Raw genomic sequence first — 20,374 nt, 5'->3', positions numbered from 1 at the left:
GTACGCGTGTGTAGCGGCGCCTTCAGAGGCTGGCCCCCGTTTCTGAGGCGTGGGCTTTGTGTGTGTGTGTGTGCGTGTGCACGCGTGTGTAGCGGCGCCCTCAGAGGCTGGCCCCCGTTTCTGAGGCGTGGGCTCTGCGACCGGCCTTCTCATGTCCCGCGATCTCGCTCGCCCCACGTCCCGCCGAGCTCCGTCCCTAACCTCTGTGTTGCAGATCATGCCCAAGGCGAGCGAGCCGGCCCGGCAGCCCGAGAGCCACCCCGAGGAGACGGAGGAGGAGCTGCGCGAGCACCAGGCCCTCCTGGAGGAGCCCTTCCTGGACCGGCCCTCGGGGCCAAAGGAGGCGCACGCGCTGGCCGGGGTGCAGGTGAAGCAGGAGCCCACCGAGAGCGATGAGGAGGAGGCGGAGCCGGGCCGGCAGCAGCCCTCCGAGCAGGAGCTGCTGTTCAGACAGGTGACCCCGCAGAGCCGGGGAGAGCGGGCCGGGGGGCCGGCCGGGCCCCGGGGGCAGCGCCCTCCAGAGGGAGTCTGAGGGCGTCTTCCCCCACACCCGCCCGCCCAGGCCCCCGTCTTCCCTGGCCACGCGGCAGGGAGGTGCGGTGGGGCGTCTGCGTTAGAGCGGTCACACCCGGGGACACCGGCCCTTTGCCCGCCGTGGGTACCTGTGCGCCTGCTTTCCGGCTAAGCGCGGGCCCTGAACTCCTTAGGGATGCTTTTCCTTCAGGTTCATGGGCTGTAGATGAGCACAGGTCCGAGTGTTGGTGGTATCAACATGCACGTGGGAGAGGGAGAGGCTGATTTATTAACTGATCAAAAAGGTAGGCAGCATCTGATCAGGAGCCAGGGCCTTGGGGGCCCAGAAGCACCGGTGACCAGGCTTACAAAGCCAGAAAAGCAGCCTGGCCCAGCTGTCCAGGGCGGCCGAGGTTCCCTCTCACTGACACGCAATGAGCAAACTCATATAAGGCTGATGAATAAATCTGAGAAATGATGCTTTGACTCTGAGTGAAAAGTAAAACTGCCAGGTCAGGGAAACACTAGCACGGCCACCCAGCCAGTCGGAAACCCCGTGTTAGAAGCCCGAGTGCCGCAAGGGAGCTGTCCTGTTCCTGATAAGCTGGGCCCAGGGCCTCTGAGCAGCGGAATCTAATACCTAATCGTGTCCTTCATCGATGGTGGAGCTCAACACCCGAGGTGCAGGGCCCCAGCTCACCCACCCCCTCCTCGCCGGGCCTGGTGCCGGCTGCCCAGCCAAGCTCCTCCTCTGGCCCGACAGCCCAGGCCAGGCGCCTCTGCTACTTGTCTGCCCTCCCCGGGGGCATCTGCAGTGGGGCGGGAGGTGACACACGGGGTTAGCTCGTAGGTTTCTCTGGAGACCCCGCACAGGCAGCAGGTCAGCTCTCTCTGCCGGCCCCACACGCCGGGGCAGGCACCGCAGCTGGCTGGCGCTCTGTTGTTTTATTTCTCATTCGGAGGGCAGCCAGTCGGTCTCCTGTCTCGGGCCACAGCCTCAGCGCTAAACACCAGTCTGCAAAGTGCACTGGAACCAGCACTTAACAAAAACAGGGAGGTCACAGCAGGAGGAACCGCCGTCTTTTGTGCTGTGCAGACTTCTGCAGGTGACGGGGCCTGAGCTGGGGCCTTGTTCCCGTGCTGGGGGGCGTGGGCCTCGCACGTTTTTGAAGGAAGCCAGCCTCTTACTGTAACTGGAATTCAGCTCGCTGTTCGTCCGCTGGTATGAAATTGGAAGGCGTTTCGACAATTTTTTAGGGCTAGTGTCTTGTCAGTGATAAAGTGGCCAGCGTTCACTAAGGAAAATTATCCTCGTTGTACTCCAAGCCTGAGACAGTCGTGAGAAACGCCTACTTTCTGTGTGCTTTGGAGGAACCACGAGCAGAGCTCCTCTCGGGGGAACTTCGTGCACACACAGCAATGTGCAGATGTCAGCTTGAGACGGGCACCACGTTCTGTAAGCGGCTCGTATCTGGAGAGACTGGGCGCCCCATCAGCAGAAGCGGAGGAAGCGCCTGGGCGGGGCGGCCCCCGGGGGGCTGCCCGCTCCGCACTCACCTCAGGGCGGGGCTCGGGGCTCTCTCCTCTCCACTCTGCCTCCTAAAGGCAGCAGGTCCGGAGCCCGGGCCGAGGCCGCCCCCGTGGCTGCAGCACAGCCGAGGGCCCTCGTCCAGGGGGCCTGGTCCTCACCGGGGCCGCTCTTCCCAAAGGACAGCGTTTCCCCCGGGAACAGAGGCAGGGCTGGCCGTGGAGCCCGCAGTCGCCCAGGAGCGCTGCCTTCTCCAGCACCTCTGAATAGGGTGTCCTGCCCCCCGCTCCGTGGCCGCCCAGGGAGGAAGTCCCCCGCTCCCCGGGCTTCGGGCGGGGGCCGGGTGGCCGCCCGCACCGCTGGCACCTCCACCTCTCCCCTGACTCCACCCCAGACCCAGCACCCCACCTCCCCGCGGGCCCAGCGCCTCTCTCCCACCCAGCCCGCGGTCCCCGTGGCGCCTTCCCGTGTGTGCTTCTCCGCTGGCTCAGAGTCCAGAGCAGGGAAGGGGTGAGGGGGGGCCTGTCCAGCTTCAGCCGAGGGGCTGCGGCCTCCCTGCTTCTGAGCCCTAGAGCCTCATCCGGCGGAGGCCCTTTGGTTGGCAGACTTCCTGCTTTAGGACCTCTTGGCATTCTCCCACAGGAGCCCGTTCTTCACGTGAAAGATAACTTTTGTGAACAAGTGTGTGTTTAACTCACCCACTTTTACTCTGGTTATTTTTGGCTAAAGTGGAGTCCGGGGGATTGCCCTCTGGGTCCAGGCCTCGGAGAGGTGCACCCACACCCCCCTGGCCCTGACGCCCAGGCCGCTGGGCCCCGGCCATGTCTGCCTCAGCCGTCCTTTCCGTCCTGCGTGAGGACGTGTGAGACCAGGAGAGGGAAGAGGTCGGGGATGGAGAAGAAGTCGCGTTTCCGGCCGTGATGTGCTTTTCACCCAAGTTGCTGGCGTGCAGACCGGGCGCCCCTGGTCGAGACCAGGCCCGGCCGGGAGTGCTTCTGAGCCCCGTCGGCGTGGCTTCCTGGCCGGTCCCTTTCTTCACACGTCCGAGCCCCGCCCCGAGCATCCTCTGCCCGGCCGCCCCTGCCTCCCTGGGTGCCACCTCCTCAGGGACTCCCCGCGGCCCCCAGGCTGGGCCGGGCCTCCCTGTCAGCCCTGACCGGGCTCGTCGGGTGTCTCCGCTGACGGTCCGTCTTCCCACGGGGATGTCGGTCTGGTCGGGGCCAGCGCAGGCTGTCCACCCGGTGCCGCCCGGGGGCCGGGGGCCGGGTGGGTGAGCGACTTGGGAGAAGGGGACACACGTAGCCCTCCAGCCGGGGGCGGGAGCTGCCTGGAGGCAGCGAACATGGCTCTTGTCTCCTCTCCCCCAGCAAGCCCTCCTCCTGGAGCAGCAACGGGTCCACCAGCTGAGGAGCTACCAGGCGTCGATGGAGGCGGCCGGCATCCCCGTGTCCCTCGGCGGCCACCGGCCTCTGTCCCGGGCGCAGTCCTCCCCCGCGTCCGCCACCTTCCCCATGTCTGTGCAGGAGCCCCCGACCAAGCCGCGGTTCACCACAGGTAACGTGGGGGGTGGGGGGCACGGGGCCGCGGCCCGGGCACACGCGAGGGGGCGGGAGGCGCCACTGCGGGACCTGCACGGGCCGCCTGCAGGGCTCACGCCCCCTCACACCTGGCCCGAGCTTCGCCCTCGGCTTAGCCCGGGCCGGGGGCACCGGAGGGAGCGCTCCTGGGGCTCCCCTCACCCCATTCCGTGACCCTGGGGCTCTGTCCTGAGCCCAGAAGCCCACCTTCTCTTCCCCGGAGAGTCATAGTCTCCAGAGAGCAGCCCGTCCGCGGGCCTGCGGCTTCCCGTCGCCGTCAGCAGGGTAGTGACCTTGCCCTTTTCTCATCCTTCCCGACCTCGAACTGAGCTCTCGGCCGGGACCTCGCCTGTGAGGCCCAGGTGACCCCGCGGAGTGTTTGCGCATCGAGTGAGAGCAGGGCTCGGCCAGCCCTGGACGCCTGCTCTCGGCACCGAGTTGGCCTCCCTATCTGCTGCCGACAGCAGTTTTTCCACCTGCGCTGCCTCGCCGCCCCGTCCAGCCGGGGAGAAGTCTGCGGGCGGGGGCCTCTGCCTCCGCCTGAAAGGCGCTCCCCGCAAGTCAGGGCTGAGAACTGTAGCCAAGTGAGGCGTCCACCCGGGTCTGAGGCACTGGCCTCGCTGTGGGGCCGAGGCTGTTCCCGGGGCAGCCCCCGCCCTGCCCCACCGCCTGGGACGGGAGGGCGGCCGGCTTAGCGCCTCACGCTGTTCTCGTCTAACTCATTGGGTATTTCTCCTTAGTGGCGTGTTAAGGTAAAGTTATCCAAATACACAACAGTTTCATCCTCCTTCAAACGGTTCTCATAAAATGCCCTGCTTTTCTGCACGCTGCAAACATGGCCGTGTTCTCTCTGTCAGGTCTCAGAAGGATACTGATCGCATTCAGAGAAAAGTTTCATAGTATCCAGAAGTTAAATTCTTGCTTTTCGGAAAGAAAACCAGAAAACTTCAAAGTATCACAGATAGAGTCAGCAGGCGACTCTTTTTAAAGGTGTGAGTCCTTGGCCATTGGCTGAGGTAGGCCCATTGTTAGAAGGGCGCAGCTCCCATGACAGACCCCAGGACCACAGTGGAAACGCTCCCGTGTCAGATGTGCCCCCTGGGTGGTCAGCGGTCCCGCCAGGGCGCCTGCGGGTTGGCGTGGCGTCACCGGGAGTGGCCCGGCCGGTGGACCCTGCTCTGTTGAGGGACCTCCTTAGTTTGTTTTCGTTACCACGTTTTTTAAAATGTATAAGACAGTGCACATTCACTGTAAGAAAGCACACATGGGACTTCCCTGGCAGTCCAGTGGCTAAGGCACCGTGCTCCCAAGGCAGGGGCCCTGGGTTCTATCCCCCGGTCAGGGAACTAAGATCCCATGTGCCGCAACTAAGAACCGGCGCTGCCAAATAAATAAATAAATACTTGAAAAAAAAAAAAAAAAAAAAAAAAGCACACGTGCTGGAAACCTGGGAAGCTAACGGGTGCCCCAGCCCTGCCCCCCGGAGGAGCCGCTGTCAGCGTTCAGGTCACGTCTCCTGGGCTGTTGCTGCGTGTAGCCGGCCAGGCGGGTGGACGCAGACGTTGTGCGTTTTACGAAGCCAGGACTCGGGGGCCTGCGCTGCTGTCGGCCATTCTTGGCGTCTTTGAGCCACGCGCGTCTGCCCAGCATGCTGGCCACTCCCCGCTCACCCTGCAGACCGGCTCTGCTGCCGTCCCGTCTGTGAAAGGGGGGACAGGGGCATCACCTTGAAGTTCCTGGCCTCGTGGCCAGTAAACGTCAGGAGGCGATTTTATCACCACGACGATGCTGTGGAGGCGGTGGCCGTGTCGTGCTGCTGATGGGCCTCTGGGCTGTGCACATACATACGTCCATGCCGTCCCCGTAGACGTGTGTGTGCGTCTGTTAGGCGCTACCAGGCATACCCTCGTTAGCGCGCTGACTGTAAACCTGCCCCTGTCCTGCTGCTTTTTTTCCCAGAAGTCCAACCCCACTCTCCCCGGCCCCACCGATCAGTTTTGCTGGGGGACCCAGAATCCCTCCAATGCAGGGGGACTGACTCCCATTAGCCCAACTTCTAGGAGACTGAGCGGGGAGGCTCGGGCACTGCCGTGTCCAGCTGGACCTGTAGGAACAGGCTCATGCTGAAGCTCGGTTCCCCGGAGGCTGGTGCTAACGCCTCCGCTTTGCAGCATCAGACACGGAGAAGGAGCGGCCGTGGGTCTCTGACTCTGCGGCCCCTGCTCTTGGCCCAGCGCTCCCTCCCTTCTCCACCTGAACGAGCAGGTGTTAGTGACGGGTGCCGGTGGCTGCCAGGGCGTCCACTCACCCAGCCGCCTTCCCGCTGTCCCAACCCTGGGAGACCAGGTGTGTGACTGTGCTGTGTCGGGGACAACAGGGCCCCCTCCTGGCAGATGTCACCAGGGGCTGACCGCCCCCCCCAGGAGGGGCACGGCACAGGGGGGCTCCTGGTGGAAGCGGAAGGCGGCCACACCCACCCGCCCCGCCTCCCCTTTCTCCAGACATGCAGGTTCCACTACCTTCCACGCAGCTGCCAAGTGACATGAGTCCCTTTGGTCAGCTGGAAGGGCCACCGCTCCCCTGCGGCGGAAGCCCGGGCTGGTGAGGCTGCCGCACTTCCCTCCTGAGGGCGACCCCACCGCTGGGCCGGCTCTGTGCTGGGCGCCCTCAGGCTTGAGCAGCCTCCAGCGCTGCCCCGAGTGGAGAGTAGAGCTGGGCAGTGAGTTCCCGGACTCCACGTACGTCCGCTTCTGGGGTGATTTTAAACGCGCTCGCGTCCGTGTGTGTGTGCGCACGCGTGTGAGCTCCACGCGCCTGTCCAGCTGCTCTGCAAGGTTCTGAGGGCAGGACTGAGCCTTCGGGGCCCCAAGAACCTGGGACGGATCTCAGTCCACAGGGTTGAACCGCTCGATAGAGAAGTTCCCTGACAGAGAGCCTCGAGCTTTGGACCCAAATCTCGCTTGTTTCTGGGTCAGCGCAGTCCCCTGGACGTGAGTGCCACACGGCTCTCAGCCGGGAGACCTGGGGGCGGGCCGCCTGCCCCGCGCGCTGCAGGCCGCTCAGCTGCCTCCACCCCCGGGCGGCGGGGATTCTGACCGTTGGGCGAGCGCCGTGCGCGGGCGGCGGGCGGGGGCAGCTGCCCGGGGACCCGAGGGCTCCTCTGACGGCGGCGCCTCCCCCTCTGCCCCAGGCCTCGTGTACGACACGCTGATGCTGAAGCACCAGTGCGCCTGCGGGAACACCAACAGCCACCCCGAGCACGCCGGGCGCATCCAGAGCATCTGGTCCCGGCTGCAGGAGACCGGCCTTCGAGGCAAATGCGAGGTGAGGCCGGCCCCGGGGGCGGCGAGGAGGGCGGCCCGTGCTGGCCCGCGTGAGCCAGGGCTTGAGCGGGGGAGGCCCTGGGGGAGGACACGGGCCCTGCGGGCAGGCGCACGGGCCTGGCTTCCGGAGGAATGCCGAGCCCTCCTGTCCTGCGCCTCCTCTCGCACGCTCCTGTTCCCTGGGAGGCCAGCCCCTAGCCGGGCTCCCCGTCAGCGCCCGGGTCACGCGGCCAGGCCGTCCCAGGGCCTCTGCCGCAGGGGCAGGGTCTGGGGGCGTCCATCATCCTGTTGGCTTTCCCTTGGAAGCTCTCTGACTTGAATTTTTCCCGAAAGCCTCTCCCAGGGTGTGGGGAGCCTCAGGGCCCCCGAGGCGGGGAGGGTGCGCGGGCCGGTCTGGTCTGCTTGGCGTAGGTTCCCGAGTGCAGCACCGGCCCCGCCTCTACCCCTCTGAGCGGTGGGTCCTCGCGTCTGTCCCAGCCGCCTGGCAAGGGGACCACGCTGCCTGCCGAGAAGGCGGGCTGAGCTGCCTCGGCCCCGGCCCGTCGGGGCCTGGGACTCACGCCGACCCCCCACTGTTGCAGTGGCCCCGGGCCCATGAGGACAGGAGGGCTCTGCTGAAGGACCTTTGAGGCCCCTCCATCCTTCTGATGGGGGAGAGGCGTTTCCTGGCGTGCGGCCATCAAGAGGGTCTTGAGCTCTGGGGTGAGAGGAGGCAGAGGAGCCTTTGTGCGGGTGCACGGGGAGGGGGCTGGGGGGGCTCCAGGCCTTGGGCGCCACAGCATCGTCATCCGTGGAGCGGGGCAGGCGGCACCCCCTCCCAGGAGCCCTCTAGGACAGTGGCGGCCAGCCCTCCACGTGCCCACCAAGTGGGGGCCTGCTCTCTCCCCACACACTGGGAACCCCGTGAAGCTGGGGACGGGGTGCAGGGTGGCCCTGCAAAGCTAGAGCCCCGTGGATGAGCAGAACGTCCGCGTCCGTCCTTCCCAGCCCCGTGCCACCTGGGCCAGGCCCGGAGCAGCACGTCTGGAGGGCGGGCGTGGTCCGAACCCCGCTGCCCCCCATCCAGCCCCCCTTCCCCAGAAGCCAGAGCATTTAGGAGTTGAGGTCAGTGGTCCCGCGTGACCCCATCTCTCTGCCAGTTTATGGCGATACGTGGTGTTTGGAGGGGAAAGCATGGGGCCTGGGTCCAGAATCCTGTCCTGGAGTGTCCCTCTGGAGAGGACGGGGACCCCGAGGCTGTGGGCCGGAGCCCTCGGCACCTGCTCCCAGATCCCGTGAGGCTGCACCACTGGGGGGCAGCATCGCCCCGGCGGACGCGCCCTCCTCCTCCTCCCGCCCCAGGACCACCGCCCCGCCCCGCCTCCCAGGCGCCGCTTCCTTCGCCCCCAGGAGGGTCCCCTCGGGCCCGGGGCCTCCAGGGTGGTTTCAAGGCCAGAGACGGAGGCGAGGGGGGCAGACCGAGCTGCTCGTCCAGCGCCCTGGCACTGAGGGCCGGCGCCGATGGCCGTGGGGGCCCCGGGTACCGAGGAGACGGGCCTGTCGGGCCCAGGCTGGTAGGGAGGAGACCCGGGGTGAAGGGCCAGGCGTGCCCTCAACGTGCGGGGCCGCTCGCCGTGCGGGGCACCTGCAGGTCCAGAGGGCGACGCGTGTCCCCTCGGCCGAGGGAACACGGGTTGTTGGAGAGGCCCCCGACGGGAGAAGCAGAGGCACGGGCGACCACCCGGTGCCCAGGCCTCCCGGCCAGCACCCCTCACTCCACGGGGCGGGCAGCCTTCTCTGCGGCCTCGTGGCCCCTCCACGAGGAGGAGGCCCGGCCGGCAAGACTGGGTCACAGCCGGCCTCGGCTCCCCTGCCCTTTGCTCCCGCGTCGGCAGGCGTCTCTGGGAGGCCTGCTGTACCGTTAGGAGTGGTTCTGGGACCTCCCTGGAGGTTCCCAGGGAGAGCGCAGCTCCTGGCCTGCCCCTGCATGGGGGTGCGTCCGGCCCGGCGAGCCCACGGCCTCCCCCTGGGCCCCCAGGGTCCTGTTGGCTCTTCCTGTGTCTCTCTGGCCCTCGGAAAGTATAAAGAAGCGTCAACTGGAATCTCGCTTCACAAACCAGCCTTCTTCTCAAAGGTTAAGTAAATGTAGCTCAGCTCAAGATAATTTCTGGAGAACATCTGAAAATAGCCGAGGGGTCCAGACCTGAGGAATTTCCAGAACGAAGAAAAGTGCAGACGGACACGCAGATCGGGGTGTCAGACGACTGCGGGCCGTCTCGGGCTTGCGGGAAGGCTCGGAGATGCCCAAGGAGCTGGGGTCTGGCCCCCGCTTCCTGAGAGCAGAGGGGCAGGTCCACCCCCAGGCAGCTCGTCTCTCTTTTAAGACCAGACCCCGGCAGTTGGAAGGCAAAGCAGTAATTTGATGCCAAATCAGTTGTGTGACAGTGAAGGTTAAAGCGCTGAAGTCTGGAATTATCCTTTTTTAAAATGTTTTCCTAAGTTATAATTAAAGCGCAAACCCTCTAAAATATTTCTTGAATATTTTTCAAATATCGCGTCGGGTGATGTTTGCTTTTGATTTCTCGCGATAACCAAATAATTTTGTGCTCGTGCCTGTAGAGCGTTTCACGTCCCCCTGGGGCCCGTTTTCTGCTGAGGCTGACCCCTGCCGTATCCTGTCTCGTTCTGTCCCCGCAGTGTATACGCGGACGCAAGGCCACCCTGGAGGAGCTGCAGACAGTGCACTCAGAGGCGCACGCCCTGCTCTACGGCACAAACCCCCTCAACAGGCAGAAACTGGACAGTAAGAAACTTCTAGGTATTTCAAGGCCTTCTTTACCTTTACTGCCGAGGCTGTTTCCAGCCCTGCCCGCGCCCGAGGCCCCGCCGTCCCACCTGCATGCCCCCCGCTGCACAGGCGAGTGTCGCCCACCAGGCTCCGTGCGGGCAGCTCGGGCGGGGATGACCCTTCTCCGTGGTGCCCGGGCCAGGCTCTCAGGTGAGGGGCCGTAGGAGAGATTTCCACGCTCGGCATTCACGTGGGCAGTTGGTTTCTTGCTTTGTGTCCGGTGTCTTGGGGAGAAGACGGGCTGAGAACCGGTGGTTTTGCAGAATGTCAAATGCAGAGCTGGGATGCTGGAGGCCGCCCGGCCACCCCGCACTGGGCCTGGAGTCGGTCTGGGGACGCTCTTCGAGGCTCGGGGGGGCACCGTGGCGGCCCGAGCGCCCCCGCCCCGCACCTGACCCCCCCCTCCCCGGGGGCCAGGGGCTTCGGCTTTGGCAGGCAGCCCCCCAGATGAGGGGGCGGGATCTGGGCCTGACGGAAGGAACCTCCTAACAGGCGTCTCCCGCCTTGGGAGGTGGTGAGGGGCTCCCCGTCAGGCAGGCGGGTCCGACAGAAGGGCGGGGTCCCCCAGGCTCCCGGGCGCAGACCCCCGCCCCCCTCCGGTCAGGACCCTTGCTGGGTAATTCCCTCCCCCGCTTCCCAGCCGCCTGCAACCGGGCCAGTCGCCAGCCGTGGGTCTCCTTCCCATCCCTGCCTTTGCCCCCTGGGGAGAGAAGCCCCCTGGGGTTGCTCCCTGAGCGGAGCCAAAGCAGGCAGCAGGGGCCCGGGAATCACAGCCGCTGGGGTCCCAGATGGGGCGGGGGGAAGGGGAGGGCGGTGCGCTGTCTGCTCCGGTTTCCGTGGCAGGTGTGGCGAAGGTCATCTCTGTGCCCGGCCCTGCCCTGGGCCGGCTTGGCCCTCCCGGGGATCCTGCAGCGCCGCCGTGCTCCCTCCCCGGGCACTCATGCTCCGCTTCACTCATTCGCACGCTCGGGGAGCACGTCTTCTCCTCTGCTGTGCGCCCGGGAGGCGCTGAGCCCCCCGAGAGCGAGGAGACACTTGGGCTCTGGCCTGGGGGGGTGGGGGTCGTATGGAGCAACAGGGCTTTCAAAAGACAGAAACCCTCGCACCTGGGAGGCAGGGAAGGAGCAGGAGGTCCGGAGCTGGACAGCCGGTGCCAGGGAGTGGGCCGCAGAGCGGCGCGGGGCAGACACCCCCAGCTCCGCCCGCTGACTCGGACAGTCCAGGGACAGTGACCGCAGGGACCCTGGCCCCGGGGTGCAGGACAGGCAGGGCTCAGACAGGGCACTGGGCCACAGGGGCCTGAGAGGCCTCCGTCCCGACGCCCTGCCAACCCCGCAGCCCTGGACAGAAAGGCACAGGGTCTCTGGGCTGGGACAGACTCAGGCACAGAGCACGGTGAGGCCGACCCCCCCACCCCGCCCCGTGCTGGGCTCCCGGCACACTGACCTTTCCCCCCGGGCAGAGATGGGGACCTCCTTCAGGGCCTGACTAGCCCGAAGGAAGCTGTCATCAGGGGCACCGCAGCGGATGGCCGCCTAAGATCCTTGACGTGTGCTGACAGTTCACAAGGCCACCGTGTCTCCACCGGGTCCCCGCACCTTCCACCGGCTTTACGTCCTCACTCTAGGCCGCGGACAGAAGACCAAGGGTTATCGGCACCTGGGAAGGCACCCAGCAGCAGCTCGGAGGCCAGACTTCTGGGTGGGTGCGGGGACCGGAGGGGGGCGCTGCAGAGAGAGCCAAGAACAGCATTAGGATCCTTAAAGAGGGGCGATTCCACGTCCACAGGACGTGAACAAGGGCCATAGAAAAGGGAAAAAACAGAACAGAGAGTGAAGTGAAACATGGTCACAGAGATCGAGTCCTCGGGCTGGAAGGAACGGTGGGTCAGGGCCCCCGGAAAGTAGAGCGGGAAGGTGACCAGAGCTGGACACCAGGAAACAGGAGAAAAGAAGAAAATCAAAGGAGCGTTCCTGGCACTCGGGGCCCAGGAAGCAGGAGCCTCCGGAGAACACGGAAAGGAAAGGAGAGCATCTGGGGTGATCACGAGAAGGTCCCAGGACCGGAGGACCAGCCGCCGGCCGCGAGAGCCCTGCCAGGGAGCACCGCTGGGAAATCTCAGAGCACAGGGACAGGATGCAAGGGTGCTGCGCTGTTCCCGGGAGAGGACGACGTCAGGCCCCTCGGTAGCAGTGCGACACCTGGCCAGGTCTGGGGGAAGGTTCTTTCACCCGGCCAGACTCGGTCGAGTATTAGGGTGAATCAGGGCGTGTCCAGACTTGCTCCTTGCCCCGAGGCTGGACAGGCGCGCTCAGGAGGCCAGCGTGTGGTGGGTGAGGGCCTCTTCCCGCTTCACAGCCCGTGCCTTTGGCTGGGTCCTCCTGGTGGGAGGGGTGAGGGAGCTCTCTCGGGTCTTTTATATAAGGACACTAACCCCATTCACGAGGGCTCCATCTTTACGGCTTAATCCCCTGCCAAAGGCCCCGCCTCCTAATATCACATTGAGGGTAAGGGTTCCACCATGTGAATTGGGGGGAAAAAAACACCGAAGCCATGTCAGTCACAAGAGGCCCCCCGCTGAGGATGGTGAAGGCAGGTCAGGAGGCCGCCCGTTCCCCATGTGGAAGCCCCCAGGGCAGCCTGGGCCAGTGTGGCTGACAGGCCTCCTGTTGGGCTGTCTCCACCACAGTGTCCACCGAGCCGGACTGCCGCGGTGGCCAGGCCAGGACCCGCGATAGCCTGCCCGGGGTCTCCTCTTGTCTTGGCCGTGCAGCCCCTGTTCCTCACGCAGGCTCTGCTGCCTGGGTCAGCTGGGGGCTCACTTTGCCCGCCCCCGGGATGGGGTTGGTCCCAGTGGGCCGGGGAAGACCTGCAGAGCCACTCCCCCCGCGGCCACGTCCCGGGCCTGGTCCCTGGCCCGGCCAGGTGCCCTGGCCGTCATGAGCCCTGCTCTGCAGACGCACGTGGACTCCAGGGAAGTAGACGCTCCAGCTCCTGTCCCGGGAACTGCTGCCCCCCAAGGGCCCCGTGCCCTCACTCAGCGAGGTTCGTCCCTGCTACTCAGTTTGGCTTTCCGAAGCTCAGCCACGTGGTGTAGGATAACACGCAGGAAAGCAGGAGATGTATGGGGGCGCCTGGCCCGAGGAGGGGGTCCCCGTTCCCCGTGGAAGGGGGCACGCTGCTCTGTTCTCTCCCTCGGCCGAGGGGCGTCTGCGACGCGGACTGGACACAGATATGGAATGGACCCTTCGGTGTGTACGACGTCCTCCACCGGCGCCCCCAAAACGCCCGTGTCCTCTGAGCTGGGAGGGCTTGTTGGGGGTGCCCAGGCCCCGCACCCAGAGTCATGGAGCAGGACTCGGAAGGGCAGGGAGGTCTAAGCCGGCCGCCCCCAGGAAGGGGCCCAGGGCTCCGGAGGACAGGTGACACCCGGGAGAGCCCAGAGGCCGGGCCCGTGGCACAGGGAGGGGTGCGGATCGGAGCAGGAACGTCCAGAAATGAGACAGAGTGCCGGCCGGGGCCCCGAGGAGAGGGTCTGGCCTGGGCCCAGGCAGGGCTTTGTGGAAAGGAGGCTTCAGGGACGAGGACGCTGTGGATGGGGGAGAAGGTCAGCGGGCTCGGAGGGAGGGGCCGAGTGGGCCAAGCGCAGGGTCTTCAGGCCGGCACGTCCGGCAGGGCCCCGGGATCCCCCAGGAGACGCGGAGCCCGGCTCCTGGAACGCTCTCCCGCACGGGAGGGGCTGCCCGTGGGTCCCGGGACGGCACTGGTGTGCTGCACACGGGACTGGCAGCCCCCACCTCAGCAGTCTCTGGGAGCGTCCGGGGGCCTCAGCCCGGAGAGCAGCCGGCCTCCCCCTGAACGCACCGTGCGGCTCGGAGCCCACGCACGCTCCACACCTGCCCCCGGTCAGCCCGCAGGAGTCCTGCAAAACGCCCGTCTCCTGGGCGCGCACTGCTCCACGGGGCAGGGGATGGGGCGACGGGAGGGTGGTCTCCCTGCAGGCACGGAGGCTCGAGTCCCCCGCCAGGAGGACGGGTGAGGTTTCCAGACTGGTTCCAAACTAGGCTTAAGACGGGTGAGCGGAAGTGGGAGAGACGCCGGAGCCAGGAGTCCCTGGGGAAGAGTGAACGGTGGGCGAGACGGGAGACGGCGCCTGCCTGCCGCCAAGCCGTGTCCGCCACCTCGTGGGGACCCCTCGGCGCGCCCAGCGTCTCCGTCCCTGGAAGCCCCTCTGCTGGCTGCGGCTTCTTTGTTGGGGTGTCCGTCCACCGTCTCAGAGCCGCTCCGCCCGTAGGCAGCCGCGGCGGGTGTTGAGTGTTTCTTTTATGAGCCGAGTGTGTTGTCGCGAACACACGTATTGTGAGTGTGAGTGTGTTCCATTTACCACGATGCTGTTACAACCCATCCCGTTTCCTCTTTCCCTCCTACTGGGTTTTGTGTTGTGAAGTCCGCTCACGTCGCCGTGAGGTCGCCCAAGCAGATACCTTCCTACCGCTTGAGACCTGTCTACGTCTCTGGTGATTGTTCTAACGTCATTACGTCAGTCCGACTGTTGCCGCCGTGCTAAGAGTTGATGTTAACGGTGCCCCGATGCGGTGTTTACACACCACTGGGTGATCTCCCTTCCTCTCCGTAACTGAATCCACAAATTTCCAAGCCACGTGCAAGGAGGCCTGTGTCGTGAGTGTGGGGCAGTGACACAGCTTGGCCGGGCCGCAGGGGGCTACCTGGTCACCACCTTAGGTGTTCCTGGAAGTCAGGGTTCATCTGATGGCAGCGACCTGGGGCGGGAGCCTGGCCCGGCGGCTGAGGAGCGCGGAGCCAGGGCTGCGGAGCACCTCGTGCGGGCCGTGCTCGGGTGAAGGGTCACTAGGCGACCCCTCTGCGCACGGCACGGCGGGAGGAGCCGCAGCCGCCGCAGAAGACAGGCGGCATCGGCCCCACGCACGCCGGCCCCCCAGCCTGCCTGTCAGCCAGCCTGCCAGGACTGGGAAAGCAAGGGTGCTCCTCGAGCGCCAGGCCCCCCGTCTCTCGGCTTGAACACTTTGTGACCCGGCCTAGGCGGTGGTGGCCCCGGAACACAGGAGGCCAGCGGGGGCGGGCCTCGGCCGAGGCGGCCGGGGCCGGGGGGAGGCCAGCTGTGTGGAGAGGCCACCGCTGGGCCGCTCCGGAGCTCTGGGCCAGGACAGCCCCCCAGTTTGAGCTCCAGGCCCTGCTGCCCGTCCGAGCACGGGCTTGTGTCCGAATGCAGGTGTCCTACCTTTTGTATTATCACGGTCTTTCCTGGCTGGATGATGAACAGAATCAAAATAGTCAGACGATTTGTGGTGTTAATACAGACAGCATCGTCTGTGATTTCAAGCACAGAAACCCAGTCTCAGCAGAGCCCCTCTCACTCATATTTACACACGCACTGATTGAGGTACATGGATTCACACGCACGGGCGCGTGGATTCTTTGGGCGAAAGCCCTTACATCCCTAGCATCCTGTTCCTGTGTGCTGGAATAGTGGGTGTTACGGGAACCGTCTCGAAGCCATTCCCAGCCCGTGGTCACCTAGAGCCGCTGCCGCGTGTCAAGGGCAGGGCCCTGTGGGGGGAGCGGGGGCTGCTGCCGCCCTCCCTGATTCAGGCCATTGGGTGAATCTGTCGCAGGACAGCGTGGTGCCAGCGCCCCTCTCCCCCGCCCCCGTCATGCACTGCAGCCCACCCTCTCCCTCCGGCCCCAGGACCTCCCACGGGGGGCAGGGCAGGCCTGGCAAGCCCCTCCCAGGGCTGCTCTCCTTGGACATCACTTCCCTGCCCGCTGGCCCCTCCACCCACCCGCGCACCCGCCGATTCCCGGCTGTGGGCCTGCGGTCGGGTCACAAGGCGGAGAAGGCAGGCGTGCCCCCGGCCTCACGGGGGTGGGGCCAGAGGCTGTGTGGCTCCTCGAGAATCAGTTTAACTGATGTCAGAAGGCACGGCAGGGGAACCAGTCAGGAGCCGGGGTGCAGGCGGCTGGGGGCGCGGGCAGGGCAGGCCCGGGGCAGGACCCACCGTCCGGGCATCTCGGAGGGGGTGGGGCGTGACGGGGAGGGTGTCCAGTGTGGTCCAGGCCAGGAGCCGGGCTGAGGGGGGCACAGACCTCACCAAGGCCGCTCCCCTGGCGAGCCGTCTGGACCCTGTGACCCGAGAGCTGCTTTCTTCCCGGGGCCCGGGGAGCAGCTCATGGCCACCCAAGCAGAGCTGGTGCTCCGGGTCGGGGAGAGGGCGGTGCTGGGAGGGAGCCCTCCCAGCACCGGGCCCGGCTCTGCCAGGTCCAGAAAGCAGGCTCCCAAGCTGGGCTGTGGAACCTGCCAGGAAGGGCCTGGGGGTCGCGGTGGGAGCGAGGTGGAGGGGGGCAGGGAGCGCCCGGCTGCACAGAGAGTCTCTCGCGGAGGGGGGCAGCTCCTGAAGGGGCCGGCCAGCTGGAGCCTGGGCGTCACACTTCGCCAGCCCAGGGAGGGAGCCTGGGCGTCACACTTTGCCCGGGGAGGTGGGGCTGGGGAGGTGTGCCGCCCTCTGGTCCTGCATGACAGGCAGGTTTTAGGCTAGTCCTCAGCCAGCACCCGGATCACACTGAGGAAGAAGACAGTCCCTGTCCTTGTCACCGAGGCAGGCCTGAGCCTCTGGGACGGGGGCCCTGTGTCTGCAGCGTGGGCCCCGGGCGGGCCTTCCTAGACGGCCAGGCTCCAGGCTGCGTGGTTCCTTAGCTGTGCACCATCCCAGTGACCTTGGAACACTTGTACTTGCGGAGAGGGCTGCTGTTACATCCCAGAAGACCCCTCCGTGTCTGAAGGGCTCGCCCGGGGGGGTTGACACCAGGCCTCTGTCTTGCTCACAGCTGGGGAGGGCGGCCAGAGCTCAGAGCTGAGAGCCAGTGTCGGGGGCAGGGAGCTCTGGGTGGTTCCCTGCCAGGTGCACAGCTCGGGCTGGAAGCAGAAGCCTCCGTGGGGTCTCCCCACCCCGTGAGGAGTGGGCTGTTGCCATGGAGAGTGCAAGGGCTCTCCGCAGGGGCTGGGCCCGCTCAGCCCAGGACTCCCCACCGGCCAGGTGCGCCCTGCGGCGCCACACGGTGATACAGGGGTGCCTTTGAAGCCCCTCTGCCCCTCGGTACGTGGGACCCGTCGTGCCTCTTCCGCAAGTGTCGGAGCGCTGTTGCGGCACCGCCGGCGCCGTGCTCCCTGCAGGCTGGGGCGCTGGGTGACCCTGCCCACCTGACCTGGGCTCTCCTTCTCCCCGCAGGCTCGCTGACGTCGGTGTTTGTCAGGCTGCCCTGCGGTGGTGTCGGGGTAAGTAGTTCTTTAATGTGTAAATAATATCCTGTTTGTTCTCAGGGTCCTGGCGGTCACAGAAATCGCCGCCTTGCTCTCCGCAGAGCAGGTAATTGTTGCCAGGTGTTTTCCATAAACAGGGCCTGCTGGGCGGGGCTGCCCCACCGCTCACACGTGTGGCTTCAAAGGCCCTGTGAGCCTGTGAGCGTTTTGATGGCGGGTCTGGGGCACCTTCCCCCGGGGAAGGTCGTCTGGCACCACGGCTGGCTTTAGGAAACGGGATCCGGTGTGTGGGCCTGTCTCGTCTGACCCACCGAGCAACAGTCCACTGGTCCCGGCTCGGGTCGTGAATCCATCACCTCCCAGGGTGTGTGTCGATCCCGTATCCGAGCTCCAGCCCGAAGCCCCAAGCTCTGACCGTGGGCACGAGGTTTATGGGCCACGTGGGGTGGGTAGAGCTGCTTCTCCGGGAGATGGAGCTCTTGGGCAGACCTGGGCAGGTAGACACGCAGGAGAACCAGCATCTTGATTTGACTTGGGCTTTCCCTGGCCGTGATGGGGGCGCAGAACCCGTCTGGGCACCCACCCCTACCTCAGCGCAGCGGAGGCCAGGTCTCCGCAGCCAGAGCTTCTCCTTCAATCAGGAGGGGCTGTCCCCCCCACGCCCCCGCTGTCCTCTGGATGAGGGAGGGTGAGGGCAAGGACCAGCCCCCTCCTGGCCAGCCTGCTGGCCGTGGAGCTCCCCAGCCCGGGAAGTGCTGCAGCCGGTCACGGTCACAGAGAGGCCGGAGGACCTAGTGGACGACAAAGGCGTCTCGGCTGGAACCGCGCATCAGCCGAGTGTGAACGTGATGACAGATCGCGGGGTGAAGCTCGGGGTCTGGATTCCGTTATGGAAATGAAACAAAATTGTTTTCTTCCTGAGTCTTTACAAAAATCGCTGCTTTGAAAATTATCCCGTCAGAAAGAGCATAAACGGCGTTTATTCATGCCACCACCAGGCCCTCTTAGAGTTATTGTATTTTGTACTGTAAATAGGCTGCAGTCTCTTAATGCGGGGCAAGTTTTTGGCCAGACTTGAAAAGGCTTGGATTTGCACCGCCCTGCAGCAGCGTGCTGTGCGAAGCAGGATTTCTAATTTGCAAATGAAAGCGAGATGGGGACTGGGCCTGGGGCCTTGAGCCAGGTGGCCCCTCCCTGGTGTGAAGTCCAGATCCAGCCCCCAGCAGGCTACCCGCGCCCACCTCCACATCCAGGCACGAAAACGCTCTGGAACACGGAGACGTGGAAAACCTCACCAAGCCGAACACGGTCGAGAGGGGAGCCCGTCAGAATAATTAGTGGCAAGTGTGACCGTTCACTTTCAGTTGTTTTCTGTAACTACCCCGGTAGGAGGGCAGACAATCGCAGTGCCGGCTCAGCGTGGACTCGCCATGTCGCTGGTGCAGCCGCAGCCCTCTTGGGCCTCTGAATCTCCTTCCAGAGCTGGGGGCCAGCCCGCTGGGGCGTTGTCTGTCAGGGAAGCGGAGGAGACCCCAGGGGCCCGGGTGTGGCTGGGAGGGTGCAGGTCGGTCGGTCGGCTGGTGAAGCAGGGAAGGAGCGGGTGCGTTGCCTCCCCTGAAGCTACTTGAATTAACATCCGGGGTCTGTAATGGAGCTTTTAAATGGGTTTACCTTTTTCTTCCAAGCCAAATAAGAGAAACTTCTGCTTTGCTCACCTCCTGATTATTGCATTTCCCTTCCAGCCCTGCCCTGGCAGGCCCTGGGGGCCCCGAGTGCCAGTGGCTTCTAAGTTCCGCGGCCCACCCAGAGTGGCCGCCCCGGCCACCCCGCGTGTCCACTTGAAATCTCTGTAAGAGGTCTCCCCACCCCTGTCTTCACCTTTTCTCCATCCTCGCTGCCGGGGATTGTGGGGGATTGTGGAGTAGGCCCTTTGCTCTTTCCCTTGCTTCCAAAGCTCCTGCATTTGTGGTCGCCCCAAGCGGGGCCGCCTCGTACTTCTGGAACTCGGGGCTCCAACCCGACCGTCCCACGTTGGTCCCTGGGGAGCTGGTGGCCAGAAGCTGGGGGACTGAGACCCCGAAGCAGTGGAAAGTGCCGTCAGGTTCTCTGGAGACACTGCATTGGGGCTGGGGGGGTCTGTCCCTCACCCTGGGCACGATGTTACAGGACCTCCTGGACGCTGGGGCCATGCGGGAGGAGAGCAGAGCACAGAGGTCCTTCAGAGCACACGGAGGGTCAGTCCATTTCCCCACCTGGCTCTGGTTACTTAGCCTAAAACCCACATCACTGCATTTGGAGGAGAAATAATCTGCATAGTTTTGCCCCAACCCCCTGTAGTCCTCAGGGGTGCGGCCTCTCGCGAGGCCCAGGCAGCCGGTCGGATCCTCCCGCCAGCTCTCGCTTTGGTTTTATTGAATTGATTCTTTGGCTGAAGCAACTGGTCCAGAATATTCTAGTTGAGTGGCTACTTCAATGAATAACAGCACAGTATTATTTAGAACAGAAACCAGTCTTTGAACGTTGAATATTAATGCTGCGGAGAGTACGCTAAGTGCAGAGCGTTCTGCTGACATTTGGAAGCTATTTAAAGAACATAGAGGTTTGGTCATTGAAAAGAAGAGCCCGCACGGAATAACCCTTCTCAGGAAATAGCTCGAGCTGCTCGTAAATGTATTTTAAATCATCTTGCTTTGAAGATGAAGCCCCAAGACTTCATTGAAAGAAATCCATCCGCACCACGTAATGATCAGGGCCTTTGTCAGGTGGGCAGGGGCCCGGGCGCCGACCCTGGCTGGGCCGGAGAGGGGGTGCCGGGCCCTCACCTGCGGCTCAGCCTCTGTGTCCGGGGCCCCGAGCGTTCAGCGCTTGGAAGAGGTTGCCGTGGGAAGGAGGGTCTCACCCAGACCCGGCCGACTCTGCTGCGGGTGGAAGGGCTCACTCCTCACAGCTTCCCAGAACCATCTCTAGGCTCGGGCATCCACAGGAAGGGCACGCGAGCCCCAGGTGTGTGCGGCCGAGGCACCAGCTGCCCTGCCCTGGGGATGGCAGTGCCCTTGACCTGGAACCAGGGGCTCCTGCTTTATCGTGGCCCCTGCTCCCCGCCCCCCAGGCTCCCGCAGGAGACAGCCTCCGCAGAACTGACTCGTCAAGTCTGTGTCTTCTGTCCTGCCCACGTTAGCTAGAGTTTAAAAAATATATCTTGGGGCTTCCCTGGTGGCGCAGTGGTTGAGAGTCCACCTGCCGATGCAGGGGACGCGGGTTCGTGCCCCGGTCCGGGAAGATCCCACGTGCCGCGGAGCGGCTGGGCCC

The 20,374-nt window shown here is 64.9% G+C and overlaps 1 protein-coding gene across 22 annotated transcripts in view; it reads left to right on the top strand.

Annotated features, from left to right (window-relative positions):
- Positions 1–20,374, top strand: part of HDAC4 (histone deacetylase 4) — a 259,275-nt gene that overhangs the window by 202,311 nt on the left and 36,590 nt on the right. For 20 of the 22 annotated variants that reach the window (XR_008619437.1, XM_055090985.1, XM_055090956.1 and 17 more), the window contains 4 exons: positions 3,409–3,595; positions 6,809–6,942; positions 9,618–9,738; positions 17,034–17,080. Coding sequence is in view for 21 of the 22 variants with exons in the window: in XM_055090985.1 (XP_054946960.1) it covers positions 3,409–3,595; positions 6,809–6,942; positions 9,618–9,738; positions 17,034–17,080 (489 nt within the window). In the remaining variant the exon portion in view is untranslated. Of the gene's footprint in view, positions 1–390; positions 455–3,408; positions 3,596–6,808; positions 6,943–9,617; positions 9,739–17,033; positions 17,081–20,374 lie in introns of all 22 variants that reach the window. The other 2 variants (XM_055090994.1, XM_055090950.1) reach the window with 2 other exon arrangements.

This window comes from Physeter macrocephalus, chromosome 2, assembly GCF_002837175.3.
Source record: "Physeter macrocephalus isolate SW-GA chromosome 2, ASM283717v5, whole genome shotgun sequence".
Classification (NCBI taxonomy): Eukaryota; Metazoa; Chordata; class Mammalia; order Artiodactyla; family Physeteridae; genus Physeter; species Physeter macrocephalus.
The sequence above is the reverse complement of the archived record's forward strand: the minus strand, read 5'-3'. Positions and strand labels throughout refer to the sequence as shown.